The sequence below is a fragment of the Podarcis raffonei genome, chromosome 16, assembly GCF_027172205.1.
Source record: "Podarcis raffonei isolate rPodRaf1 chromosome 16, rPodRaf1.pri, whole genome shotgun sequence".
Taxonomy (NCBI): Eukaryota; Metazoa; Chordata; class Lepidosauria; order Squamata; family Lacertidae; genus Podarcis; species Podarcis raffonei.
Window position 1 is genome coordinate 33,968,455 of NC_070617.1, and position 13,185 is coordinate 33,981,639.

At 44.4% G+C, this 13,185-nt stretch overlaps 1 protein-coding gene across 3 annotated transcripts in view; it reads right to left on the bottom strand.

Annotated features, from left to right (window-relative positions):
* The window catches only part of ULK1 (unc-51 like autophagy activating kinase 1), a 109,913-nt gene that overhangs the window by 70,779 nt on the left and 25,949 nt on the right, over positions 1-13,185 (bottom strand). For 2 of the 3 annotated variants that reach the window (XM_053368192.1, XM_053368191.1), the window contains exons 4-5: positions 10,030-10,062; positions 8,551-8,587 (exon numbers count right to left, since the gene is read on the bottom strand). In XM_053368192.1, coding sequence (XP_053224167.1) covers positions 8,551-8,587; positions 10,030-10,062 — 70 coding nt within the window. Of the gene's footprint in view, positions 1-173; positions 282-8,550; positions 8,588-10,029; positions 10,063-13,185 lie in introns of those variants that run through there. The other variant, XM_053368193.1, reaches the window with a different exon arrangement.

A 13,185-nucleotide genomic window follows, 5' to 3' on the forward strand; every position in this document is an offset into this window, starting at 1 on the left:
GGGTAAAACACACAGGATGGGCCCTTTTGCTGAGGAAATTTACCGCAGCTTGGGATTCACAATTTTACACACACACATTGATATACAGGTTTTAAACACGGGAGGAGGAAGGGGAGCGGACAGAGGCCATCCAAAATCTAGCTTAGTCAGCAGCATATCGCCGACCCCTTCACCTGTTCACAGAGCCAATGCCACCCCTGGGTGCTTCTTGCGAGGGCTTGCCAATGTGCACATTCAATGCCAAGGCATGCTGACTAATGCCGTGACAACATTTTGGCAAGAAGCAAACCCGTCTCCTCTTCCGCCACGTGGAGGGACAAGCTGAGCTCATCCTCAACATTTGGGCCAGGGAGTAAACACACAGGTGCCTGGGCTGGGGAGGGGGGCAGCGTAATTCAAAACCTGCCACTGCCTTGCAGTTGAGGAGTAAAGGGAGTCCAGAACAGGAGTGGAATCTAGGAATCGAGGCAAAGTTAGAAGCGCCGAATTGCTGCCATTTCAAGGACGGAGGGCCTGCAGCATGGGCTCAATGCCGGATTACCAGATAGGCAGAGTGGGCATCGGACAATGGGCTCCACACCTTTTAGGGGCCCTGCGAAAGCAGTTCAAAATAATCAATTTGATCTTGAGAGAAAATTACAATCAAGCTTTCTTAGCTCAACTTGCTCCTCCTGTATTCTCCCTGCCCAATAAATCCAGAGGCAAAACGGTCGCTGAGCATCAAGGTTACATACACTGCAGCAATGCCATCCCACATTTGCAGTTGTTTTGCAGCACACTTGCTCAAAATCTGGTCCTCACTGCACTGTGTTGGTGTCATTGTAAGAAAAAACAACACCTTTCTAGTCCTCATTGATTCAGAAAAAGCTTCAAAACAGGTAGAGAGCAAACATTATGGAGAGAAAGCTGGGAAATGAGGATGAAGGATTCTATGTGGAAGAACTATTGGCAAATTTGGGGAACTGGAAGGAAGCTTCAGTGTGGCTCACAGCTTTCCAGCTCATTCCTATTTTTCCTGCCTTCTAATAACATCAAGGAGTGTCTGTTCTGTTTCTCATACACAAGTATGTAATGTTCTTATCGTTCCCAGCTGATCTATCTTTTTTACAGATTGAGGTGTTGGAATTGCAGACCCTCCAAGGGTACCTATTTTCCAGGGACAATCCCGGATTTACAGAAGCCAGCCCGGTTTCTGATTTTATCCTGGAACATGCCACTTTACCTTAAGGTAAAGGTAAAGGGACCCCTGACCATTAGGTCCAGTCGCAGATGACTCTGGGGTTGCGGCGCTCATCTCGCTTTACTGGCCGAGGGAGCCGGCGTACAGCTTCCGCGTCATGTGGCGAGCATGACTAAGCCGCTTCTGGTGAACCAGAGCTGTGCACGGAAACACCATTTACCTTCCTGCTGGAGCGGTACCTATTTATCTACTTGCACTTTGATGTGCTTTCGAACTGCTAGGTTGGCAGGAGCAGAGACCGAGCAACGGGAGCTCACCCCGTCGTGGGGATTCGAACCGCCGACCTTCTGATCAGCAAGCCCTAGGCACCACTTTACCTTAGAACATCCCTATTTTCAGCAGAGAAATGTTGGAGGGTATGGAATTGTACAATTTCAGACTTATCGGTACTATTCTTCCACAAAAAGAACTCCCCCCCCCCCGCCCCGTCCTAAACTTCCTCATATGCTCCAAGGCAGCCCTTTTTAGGCAAGTTTTTAATGTTTGATGTTTTCTTGTGTCTTTAATATTCTGTTGGGAGCAGCCCAGAGTGGCTGGGGAAACCCAGCCAGATGGGCAGCGTATAAATAATAAATTATTATTATTGCTATTATTATCACTTTTTTATTGTAATTTTAATTAAATTTTCAAATTCTACATTTCAAAATGAACATTTTGCACAATGCCATATATCCTTTGACTTCCCTTCTTTTCCTTCCATGGTTCAATTTACTTATCTATCATTCCTGCATATTTTACCATTCTCATATCCTAACTTTCTAACTGCAGGCTTTTAAAATGTTCAAAGAGGTGGCACCCCAACCCCGACATTGGTATTGTGAATGCAATCCTTTGTACCTCAGCCTCAGGGAACACAATCTGGATGGTAGTAGCTGTCATTTTAAATGCCACACCAAAGAAGCGTAGCTAATCTTTAAAAGGTCTCTGTTGTTAAAAAGAAGAAAAAGTTTTCCAAGAACAGAACCAATTATTCAGATTGGCTGGCTCCTGCTCTAGGAAACATAACTCCATTAAGACCAAAGATTAGCTACCAACTAATGGAGAAAGTGAGGGGGCAGACAAAAGAGCATTACAAAACAGTAAGCAAATTAGGAACCACTTAAAAAAAAAAATTGTCAAAATGCCTCCATTGGTGACATTTTTCAAAAATCTTGCAGAATGGTGTCCCTGTGTCTATCTATGCCCATGAAGAAAACACACAAAATATGGTACTGGGCTGAACAACTGTCTTTTGAAAAACCACAGCTTCCCACTCCCCCATCTTTTCTTTTTAAATTTAAAGGAAGTTTCTAGTCCTGTTGGTGTAAAGATAAACTTGAAAGAGAAGTCTAAAGGTGGAGAGATTTCAGAACCCAGAGCAAAAGCCAAAATAAGAATTCCAACCTTCAAAGGGAGGTATTCCCCCCTACTGACAAGCAAAAGCTGAATAATATAAGCAAATTTACATAATTTATCCAGGTCACTGTATTTGGGCATTCTTGGTACAAAGATTTGGGGCCAGATGCAGCGTGCCGGAGTAGCCAGGTGAAACAGGAACCAAAATAACTACATCATCAAGTGGCAGCAAATACTGTATTTTTCACTATATAAGACACACATTTTCCCCTCCAAAAATTAAGGGGAAATATGTGTGCGTCTTATGGAGTGCATGCAGGCTCCTTGGCTTCAACAATAGCAACGTGGAGCCTCTGAAGCGCAGTGGGAGCGCTCCCGCCGTGCTCCGGAGGCTTCGGGTTCCTTTCGCTGAAGGGTAGGTGCCCCTTCAGCTAAGGCACAGCACCCCTTCAGCTAAGCGGGAGGAGAAATGGAAGGGGCTCCATTTCTTCTGCCGCTTCGCTGAAGGGGCGCTGCGCAGAGAGGGGGAGATTTTTTTCTTCTTGTTCTCCCCCTCTAAAACAAGGTGCGTCCTATGGTCAGGTGCGTCCTATAGAGTAAAAAATGCGGTAGCCACCTTGCAAATTAACCACACCCTCCCATTTTCACAGATGGAAATGGGAACACTAAGACCCTATTCTCAGCCGCAAGGATCATTACCCAAGATCCTTCCTTCACCCCCACTGGACACTCAATTCTGTCTGTTGCTGTCATTTACAAGGGGGGCCAGCAATAACTCAACAGCTGTAGCGTGGGAAGAGGAAGGTTGAGCACTGCCAGGTGCCTTAGTGTTCACACCCAGGAGTTTAGATGCATGCATGCTCCAGGTAAGAAAATAAGGTGATGGACTATATGGAATTAGCGGAAATGACTGGCAGAATCCGAGACCTGGGAGAAGAGTTGGTGGAAGAAGATTGGAAGAAATTTAAAGACTATCTTCAGAAACACTGTAAAATTAATGAATATTAAAAATGATGTTGGATTGACAATAAGAGGCACTAGCAACAAAGTTAATGAGAATGTGCAAAAATGAGTTGATAATGGATGAAAATATAGAGCTATAATATGTTAAGATATAGAGTTAAGATAAACAAAAGAGGGTAAGGGTTTGCTGATTTGATTATTTAAATGGGAATACAAAAAGGGCAGGTGTGAGGAAGTCAAGGAAACAAGCTAATGAGTTTAAAGTTACAAAAAATGGGTTTGTTTTTAACTCTTTTGTATCTATTTGTTTTTTGTACTTTGTATTTTTATTTTTATTTTTTAATGTATTTTTGTATGTTTTTTTTCTTTTTTTGGTATTTTGTAAATTTATGTTTTTGTAAAATTTCAATAAATATTTTATATATATATAAAAAAAGAAAATAGACCATGGGTAGGCAAACTAAGGCCCTGATGTGACCCAATCGCCTTCTAAATCCAGCCTGCGGACAGTACAGTCCATTTCTTTTTTTAAAAAAAAATATATAGTCCGGCCCCCCACAAGGTCTGAGGGACAGTGGACCAGCCCCCTGCTGAAAATGTTTGCTGACCCCTGGCATAGACTCAACGCAGTAGGCACCCAAGTAACTAGATCTACTCACTTTAAAAGAGGAATAGGCAAATTTGTGGAGAAGAAGGCTGTCAATGGTTAAATCACTTTGCAGGACCTCTATACATCTTGCCTGGGACTCGTGTAATCCCATTCTGACATTTGAGATCGTAGACACAATTCAGTCCCTAGCTAAAGAGGCTTCCTCTACTTAACCTGAGCTTTGGAAACTTGCCTGACGGATGTCCATACGGAAAGCATTCCAAAGTTTGGGCACCACCACCAGAGAGACCCTGTATTTGCAGTGGGGATATGTCAGATTGCAAGGCATCTGAGACTAATATTCTTATGGTTTGGACAGATCTATGTAGAAAGCCCTGTCTGGCAGGTGTTGTTCCCTTTGTTTGTGTTTTTGCCACAGCTGAGACCTTTTGGAGCATAATGGCCCGATCTTAAAAGTAATAATTTTATCTATATTTTAAAAAGCCACATGGTATGCACAGTTCTGCCGTCAAGACTCCTCTGCATTCCGACTGCTAAAAGCCAAATAAATGATCTGAACTCATCATTCATAAAACATTACAACGCTAGCTCCGGAGGGGAAATAAGAATTCAGTTTTTTTAATCTTTCCATTCCAGCAGCTCAACATGAAAGAGGTTTAAGCGGCCATGATCAGTGGGGCTGGGACAGGAGAATTCATCCTTTTTTCCCCTTGCTCATGAACCAACTTAGGACCAAATTGACAAAAAGGAGGATGACAGCCTTGATTAACATTGTTTTGTTTAAACATGGCCGAAAAAAACATTCTGAGAGATGATTAAACATGGAGAGACAGCTTTAATCTTTTAAGTTAGCGCGTGAGACTAAAGGCTTTTAAAAAGGAAGTGTGTTTAGCCGCAGGAGGGAGAAGTGAAGGGAAACGCATTCTAAATTCACTGTACATTCAGAAGAGTGGCTACTTTAAAATCCAGAAATATAGAAGCCTGTCTCCATTTGGAAGACATCGCAAACATTTGTAGATCTGGTGTTAGCGTGTGTTTTTTAACTTTTACTGCTAAAGGAAGAATTACTGGAGTGAAGGAGAACAGCAGGAGATAGGCCCATTTCTAGTCTGGGGTAACTGGGACAGCTGGTTTTTGGAGGCGTTTTATAGGAACTATCTCCCTGGTATCAAAGTTGGAGGGAGCCTTGCAGATGAGCTAGTGCAATCCCCCACAAAATGGAGGAGAAAGGGCTGCAGCGCAGTGGTGGGACAACTGCTTTGAATGCAGAAGGTCCCCAGTTCTCTCCCTAGCATCTCCAGGTAGGACTGGAAACCTGTCATCATGGGGACAATACTGAGTTAGACGAGCCCATGGTATGACTTGGTACAAGGCGGCTTCCTACGCATGAAGGTTCTCCATGCAGGTGGGGTTGGGAAGCGCTGTTTCTCAGCAGGAGAGCACCTGCTTTGCATGTAGAAGGTCTCAGGCTGACCAGTAGAAGGTAGCTTCGTATGTTCCTGCACAGGAAATGCAGAGTAGCCCCAACATTTGGCTGCCTGCACTCCTCTTGAAGACTTCCAACAAGGAAGAGGCCACCAGCCCTCTGAGTAAAGGTTATATCAGGGGTTGCCATCCTGGTTCCTACCACCCACTAGTGGGCGTTTCAGGATTCTAGGTGGGCAGTAGGGGGCTCTATGGCACAAGCTGAATCCTCCTTCCATCGAGCACTGGTGGGCGGTAAGGAATTTTTACCATCAAGAAAGATGCATTAGTGGGCAGTAGGCATAAAAAGGTTGACTACGCCTGGGTTATATTGTGGTACTGCCCTTCCCATGAAGAAGTTTCTTAAAAGCTAGGCAGCAGAGGAAGCAGATGTGGACAGGGCCTCCTGGATGGTGTGGGAGAACTCAATGATGTGGCATTATTTTGCTAGTTCCTGGGAATCGCAAGCAGGTAGAGTGCTATTGCCCCCAAGGTCTTGCCTGCAGGTTTCCCAAAGGGATCTTGTTGACCACTGTGAGAACAGGATGCTGGACTAGATGGGCCTTTGGCGTGATCCAGCACAGCTCTTCTTAAATGTTCTTTTAAAGGTAAAGGTAAAGGGACCCCTGACCATTAGGTCAAGTCGCAGAAGACTCTGGGGTTGCGGTGCTCATCTCGCTTTATTGGCCAAGGGAGCCGGCATACAGCTTCCGGGTCATGTGGCCAGCATGACTAAGCCGCTTCTGGCAAACCAGAGCAGCGCAGGGAAATGCCGTTTACATTCCTGCCGGAGTGGTACCTATTTATCTACTTGCACTTTGACGTGCTTTCGAACTGCTAGGTGGGCAGGAGCAGGGACCGAGCAACAGGAGCTCACTCCATGGCGGGGATTCAAACCGCCAACCTTCTGATTGGCAAGCCCAAGAGGCTCTGTGGTTTAACCCACAGCGCCACCCGCGTCCCTCAAAATGTCCTTTTACTGGATATTAATTCTGTATTTGTTCAATGTTATTATACGTCACTTTGCAGGCTCATTTTAGAGTCAAACAGCAGGCTATCCAGCATGTGGCTCTGACTGGTGCCTGCAAGGGAGACCATTGGGGTTCATGTAACTTACTGCGACTTTTAGCTAATACTAGAGGTTTTTAAAAAATAAAAAGAGGAATAGTTGTTGCAAGCAGGAAAAAAAACCCTAGAGTCCCATCTCCTTCCCCCCCAAATTGGGTAGAGGAAGAGGTATTAAAACTGGGTTTTGTTTTGGGGTTTTCCAAGGTTAAAACATGAGATTAAAGGGCAAGATGTGGTTGTTGAGCAGACAAACATTTCCTAATTTCTTTCATTCAATGAGCCTGGATTGCTAAACCTTGCTTCAGGCAAATCATTTGCAGTATTTAAAAACAAACAACCAAATCAGCAAAAGGAGGGGGGCGGGACTTAATTGCAATGGTCTTGTAAACAGAAAACCAACTGTTGAAAAGTAGTCCAAACAAAACCAGTCATTGCTGACCTAGATTATATACAGCCGGTAAATGAGGGCTCAGGGCTTGGATATTATCAATCAGGAAGTAATGTCCAAAGGAGCAGAGATGACAGGCTGCAAACTAGTCATTAGCATAAAGTAGTGTTACTCCAGACTTTGCTTTCACAATAGAAGACAACAAATGCTGCATTTTTCAGGGTCCATGTCAGATTTTGGTGGACCTCCTTTGTAAGCAAAAGCCATAACTCAGAGGCAGAGCATTGCCTTGCATGCAGAAGTTTCAATCTCTGCCAACTTCAGGTAAGCCTGCAAGAGAACTCTGTCTGAAATCCTGGAAAGAGGCTACCAGTCCGTGGAGACAACCTGGAGCTAGACGGACCAACAACAACTCCTTAGATGTCAGCTTCCTATGTCCCCCAACCAAGTCACCCACCCACTCCTCCAAAACACATCACCCTGCATACAGTTGTGTGTTTGGGTGGGAGGGTGTGGGGCCACTACTAGGTTTTGATTTGTGGTGGGTTGTCATCAGGTTAAGGATGTCCAAGCAGGACCACCCCCTCCCTTGAGGTCATTGTTAGTGACAGGGTGGGCTTCTAATTGTCCTGAACCCCAGCGTACCCGAAGGTAAGTCCTAATAGTACACACGGTCCCAAGAGTGGTGAGAAAGTGCAAATAGTCAAATACCAGTCCAGGTCCAACACAACGAGCAAGGTCCAAAGTCAAGATCTGCAAGGTCAGGTCCCCACTTCTGCAGAATCTCCAGGGTATCTGGGGTCAGTCCTAAGTCACTGTCCAGTGATGTTGCCAAAGCATGGTCCATCAATGGAGAAAGTTGGGCAAACACTGGGTCTCCCCCTTCAGGGAGAATTAGGCCTCTGAGTACTTCCTAACATTACATGCCTCCACATGAAAGCCATAGAAAAGTACTTCTGGCATGTGGATGGGATCATGGAGTCATAGAATTGCACAGTTGGAAGGGACCCCAAGGCTCATGTAGCCTCCTGCAGTGCAGGAATCACAGGTATATAATTCCTGACAGGTGGCCATCCAACCTCTGTTTTAAAACACCCAACAACTTCCAAGTTGTTGCTATCATTGAGCCTACCGCTCGAGTCAGCACGGTTGCATGGAACTTCTCCATATACCAGGCAAAGTGGTAGGAGGAGCTTATCTTGCCACGCCCCTCATAAGGGGGCAGGGCAAGGTCCAAGCCAACCTTGGCACATCACAGCAACACTTCCAAATTCCCTAAATCCCTAGAAGGGCTGAAAGCTGATCAGAACTCCCCCAAAACAGGGACAACAGCACGAAAACCCTAAGCACAAGTTTTGCAGAATTAAAAAAAACCCCAGTGATCCACTCATATATTCCAGGCGCCACATTGGAGTGGCAAACATTTCAACATGCTATTTAGGTTCTGCCAAAAAGAGAAGAGACATCAGGGATGATACTTACTGTGCAAGTAATCTGCCAAGTCTCCACCATTGCAGTACTAGATCAGAGAAGGGAGATAAAGAGAAGTCTGTAAGCAAGAGTTTAGTTAAAAATTCTGTCTCACCAAGGCTCTACAATAAAGCACAGAAACACAGAAATTGCCTTAAGTGGCAATTCACAGAACTCGGGCAACTTCAGAAACTAAAGACATTGGCCTTTTCCAATTGCAAAATGCCAGAGCTTAGGATCTGGTAACTGCAGTGTACATTGTTTTCTTCATTTATTCAGCTTACAAATATTGATTCTTGAAATGCGGAAGACATTTGGGCAGGGGTAGTCAGCCAGTGCCCTCCAGATCTTGTTGGACTCCAAATCCCACCAGCTCTAGTCAGCATAACCAATGGTCAGAGATAGAGGAAGTTTGGGATCTCAGCTTAGGGCTTTCTGGACACATGTGAGTGTGGATCACTGTTTCCACTGGGTCCCTTTCCCCAGCCCACCCTCAACTTCTGGGGTCTGAACAGAAAATCTGCATGCCTACACATTCACAGAGATTAGGGATGGACCCAGCAGGCACCGCCACAATCCCTGCCACTAAGTAAAATGCCCCCTTCTACTGCAAATATATTATCCCAAGTTCTGCCACACTGACATAGTCCAGCTAATATGAGCAAATCCTGTTCCTTCTCCAATGTTGCTTTCAAGAGGATGTCCATGGCTAATTTAGTGACCCTTGAGACCAAAACAGCAAAAGCCTTCCAACAACAGCCAAACATTTCATTTTAGAAGGTCTATGCAGGCACCAAGATAGTAACCCAGGCAATAGGTTGGCTTCCCAAATAGCGTTTTTTAATACAATAGCCTTGCAGGCAACATTATGATTTTTTAACGTGAGTGCATCTTTTTTTTCTGAATTAAAACCAGAGGCATATTTTACTCTTACACTTATAATATATGTCATTGAGTAATTATTTACATGCAGGCATGGGAAACAGTGACCCTCCATGTATTATTGTACACCCAAGACGCCTGGACAACGCAGGACACTGTATGGACATCTGAGATGGCATAGGTCACTTGGATAATTTTTTACTTCCAGAACCATACCCTACAGAGTATCACGCTGGTGACCAAAAAATAATAATATTTCCCTCCTTTGCTCTTGCACTCTGGAGTGCCCTCCATCAGTTGCTTCTGACATCTTGTTGTAAACAGTTATGGCTTTCCCCAAAGAATCCTGGGAACCATAGTTTGTTGAGGGTGCTGTGAATTGTTAGGAGACCCCTATTCCCCTCACAGAGCTAAAATTCCCAGAATGGCTTAACACTCGATCCCATTTCCCGGGGGACTCTCTGGGCAGAACATGATTCACTTGGCAACTCTCAGCACCCAGGATTTCTTGGACGAAGTAGTTATAGTTTAAGGTGGAATGATGATGCTTTAGTGCAGATGAGACCCAAGAATAACAATCACCTTTAATAAGAATTCAGAATTACTCACCTCCATAACCAAGTAAACAGAGTTGGCCATTTCCTAAAAGAAAAGAAAGGGGAGAATCAGTTATTTTTCAAAAAAAAGAAAAGAAAACAAAAAGAAAAAGAAAAAGGTTTGGATCCAGTCAACAAAGCAGAATACACTGTGGGTGCCAGAGAATTTAATGCAGAGTTTACCAAGGTGTTCAATTCTACATGCCTTTCCCTTTTAATAGATCTAAATCATTTAGACCCCTTCCATATTCCTTGGAGGCTCCTGGGTACTCCTAGCTGCACATTTAACAAACACACTTGCTCGAGTGCAGTATCAAAAGCCTTTGCTGTTTCCAATTTAACACAGCCCTTCGAGGCTTCATAACTACAATTCGTGTAAAAGTAACATGTGCGCTGGAAAGTGAGGATGGGAGATTTTAAAAAAACAAACCATGGATCATGGGGAGAGACAGAAAAACCAAACCACTAGGACTAGAAATTGGAAAACTCCTAAACCTCTGGATTATTATTTTTTGCGGGGTGTGTGTGTGCAATTCAGTTACAATTTATAAAAGCGATTCTATAACAGGACTGGTTTAGTAGTTCCTTTCAACGAAAAACAAGCACACATGAATTTTGCACCTTACACAAGGCTGGCCCCTAATACAGTGGTACCTCGGATTAAGTACTTAATTCGTTCCGGAGGTCCGTACTTAACCTGAAACTGTTCTTAACCTGAAGCACCACTTTAGCTAATGGGGCCGCCTGCTGCCGCCATGCCGCTGGAGCACGATTTCTATTCTCATCCTGAAGCAAAGTTCTTAACCTGAAGCACTATTTCTGGGTTAGCGGAGTCTGTAACATGAAGCGTATGTAACCTGAAGCATATGTAACCCGAGGTACCACTGTATTCGGCAGAGACGGGGCCTGTGCCCCACCCCAGATGTTATCGAATTCCCATCACCCCTTGCCAGCACCTCCAATGGTCAGGGCCAGAAATATCTAGATCGCCAACAATTCCCTGTTCCTATGGTATATGTAAGCATGTGTCAATCATCATCTTTCAGCAGAAAGAACCTCACAGGGTTGTTATAATTGCCAGGGAGGGGGAGGGAAGAAGGGAGGAGAGATTTTGGACCCCCATCCTGAATTCTCTAGAGGGACAGCGCTGTTACCTGTTAAAATTTTGCAAGGTGTGTGTCCGCGTGTGCTAACTGTCTTTCCTTTTACCAATTCTCATTCTGCTTCATTTTTACTCTTTTCTTTTTAAAAAAGTTACTTAGTCTGCATTTGGGCAGAAGAAACATAATAGAAAATTGCATTTCGGCTTAAGCACCTATCACATTGTGCCTTAACTAACTGCAGGTAGCTTGCGGATGATTGCTCAATATTTATTGATAAGTGTGGCCGTCATCACAGAGCAGGAATTGTGTATATCCTTGAAATATCACATTTGACACCGACCAGCTAAAAGTCCACACTCAGCATGCAGTCAAAGTACTATGCAAATGTGGAAGCCAACTGCTTTGCATACAACGGATTCTGACACAAATCCAAAATTGCACGCCGTTAAGTTTTATGGCTCCTTATATCTTCCCCCAAGTTGCCAGGGCATCTCTCAGGAAGTGAATGTTGCATAAAGATTAACACAGTTCTTTTATGGACCATTAAATATAATAAGAACCTCAGGTGATGGAGGTGGATAATGGACTACTTGCCAGCTAGCAGCCAGAGACCCTCCACCAGCCCATTAGCCAAGCCGTTGTGATAGCACAGGAAGTTCAAAAGCAACCCAGATGCTGAGGGGAAAACGTGGGTTATGGGATGTTGGCAATCCCTGTAGTTCTGTTTGGTTGTAGCAAGGGAAGAGAGATGGGGCTAAAGTGCAGAAGGATGGGTGAGTCAGACAAATCTGAATTGCATTTACTAACTGAAAATTAATCAGCCAGGGTGTCTACTGCACAGAATTAGAAGAGGCTTTCTCCTCTGTTCTTCTAGAAAACATTGTGGGTGAGGGGTAGAAAGAAACAGGAGGAAGAGGACCTGATAATCAGGTGAATAAATGGTTTGTTGAACAGATCAGCTGTTGCAGCTGCTGTTTCATAGGGAAGGAGACTAGGAAAGGGATTTGCGTGTATCCAAAACATCCATACAGTTGGGGGCTGTTTCTCCTCTGACAAATGGACCATGGCTTGCCCTACTCATCCCCACCTTCCCCCCCCCCCAGTCATTTAAAAAATGCAGAATAAAGGTTTCTAAACTACTGTAACCCTGTTTCGATGAGGAGGCAGAAAGTGGGTTAGTAACGTCACTGTTTCTAACCACTCGCTGCTGAGCACAGAGCTTCTGCCGCAAACACACACAATCAGTTTCTCCCATTTTCTGTGCCAAATCCTACTTTATTTTATTTTATGCATGGCAATCTCCACTCTCTGCTAAAGAGGCTTTATATGTTTTTCCTGCCTCTTCTGCAGAGATTGGGAGAAGTTTGCAAAAATAATAATAATGCTTCCTTTTCCCCAAAAGCACAGGTGGCACCAGGGTTCTTTGGGAGACAGCAGTGGCAATGACCAGGTATTTAAAGCAAAGACCCTTGAGCTGATAGAACTGTCTGTAGTGGCTGGAAAGTATCAGTTTCACCTATCTTAGTGGTACCTTGGTACTTGAACAGCTTGGCTCCCGAACAAATCAGCTCCTGAATGCTGCAAACCCAGAAGTGTTCCCGTTTGTGAACAATTTTCGGAAGCCAAAAGTCCGACGCGGCTCCTGCAGCCAATCGGAAGCCACGCCTTGGTTTCCAAATGGTTTCGGGAGTCGAATGGACTCCCGGAACTGATTACGTTCGAGAACCAAGCTACCACTGTACACAGATAGTGAAGCAAAGATTCCCCACTTCTTGCAGAGGGAAATTAACGATACAAGGAAATGAACAGCTTGTCAGTATGTGTTCAAATAGGACCCATCACCACCCCAAACACAAAACATTCAACCAGATCCTGAAGTTTCTGAAAGGCTGCAGTTCTGGCAGCTGTTACCATTACAAGTTGAAGGTAGATATGGAGAGGAAGAAAGGGGTCCCTTTTGTTTAAGTCACAGCATCATTCCCCTCGCCCCATGAGATTTCAAGAGAGCCTTTATCAAATTTCTGCATATGACAAGAACAGTTTGGCTTGCATTCCAAATAAAAGCA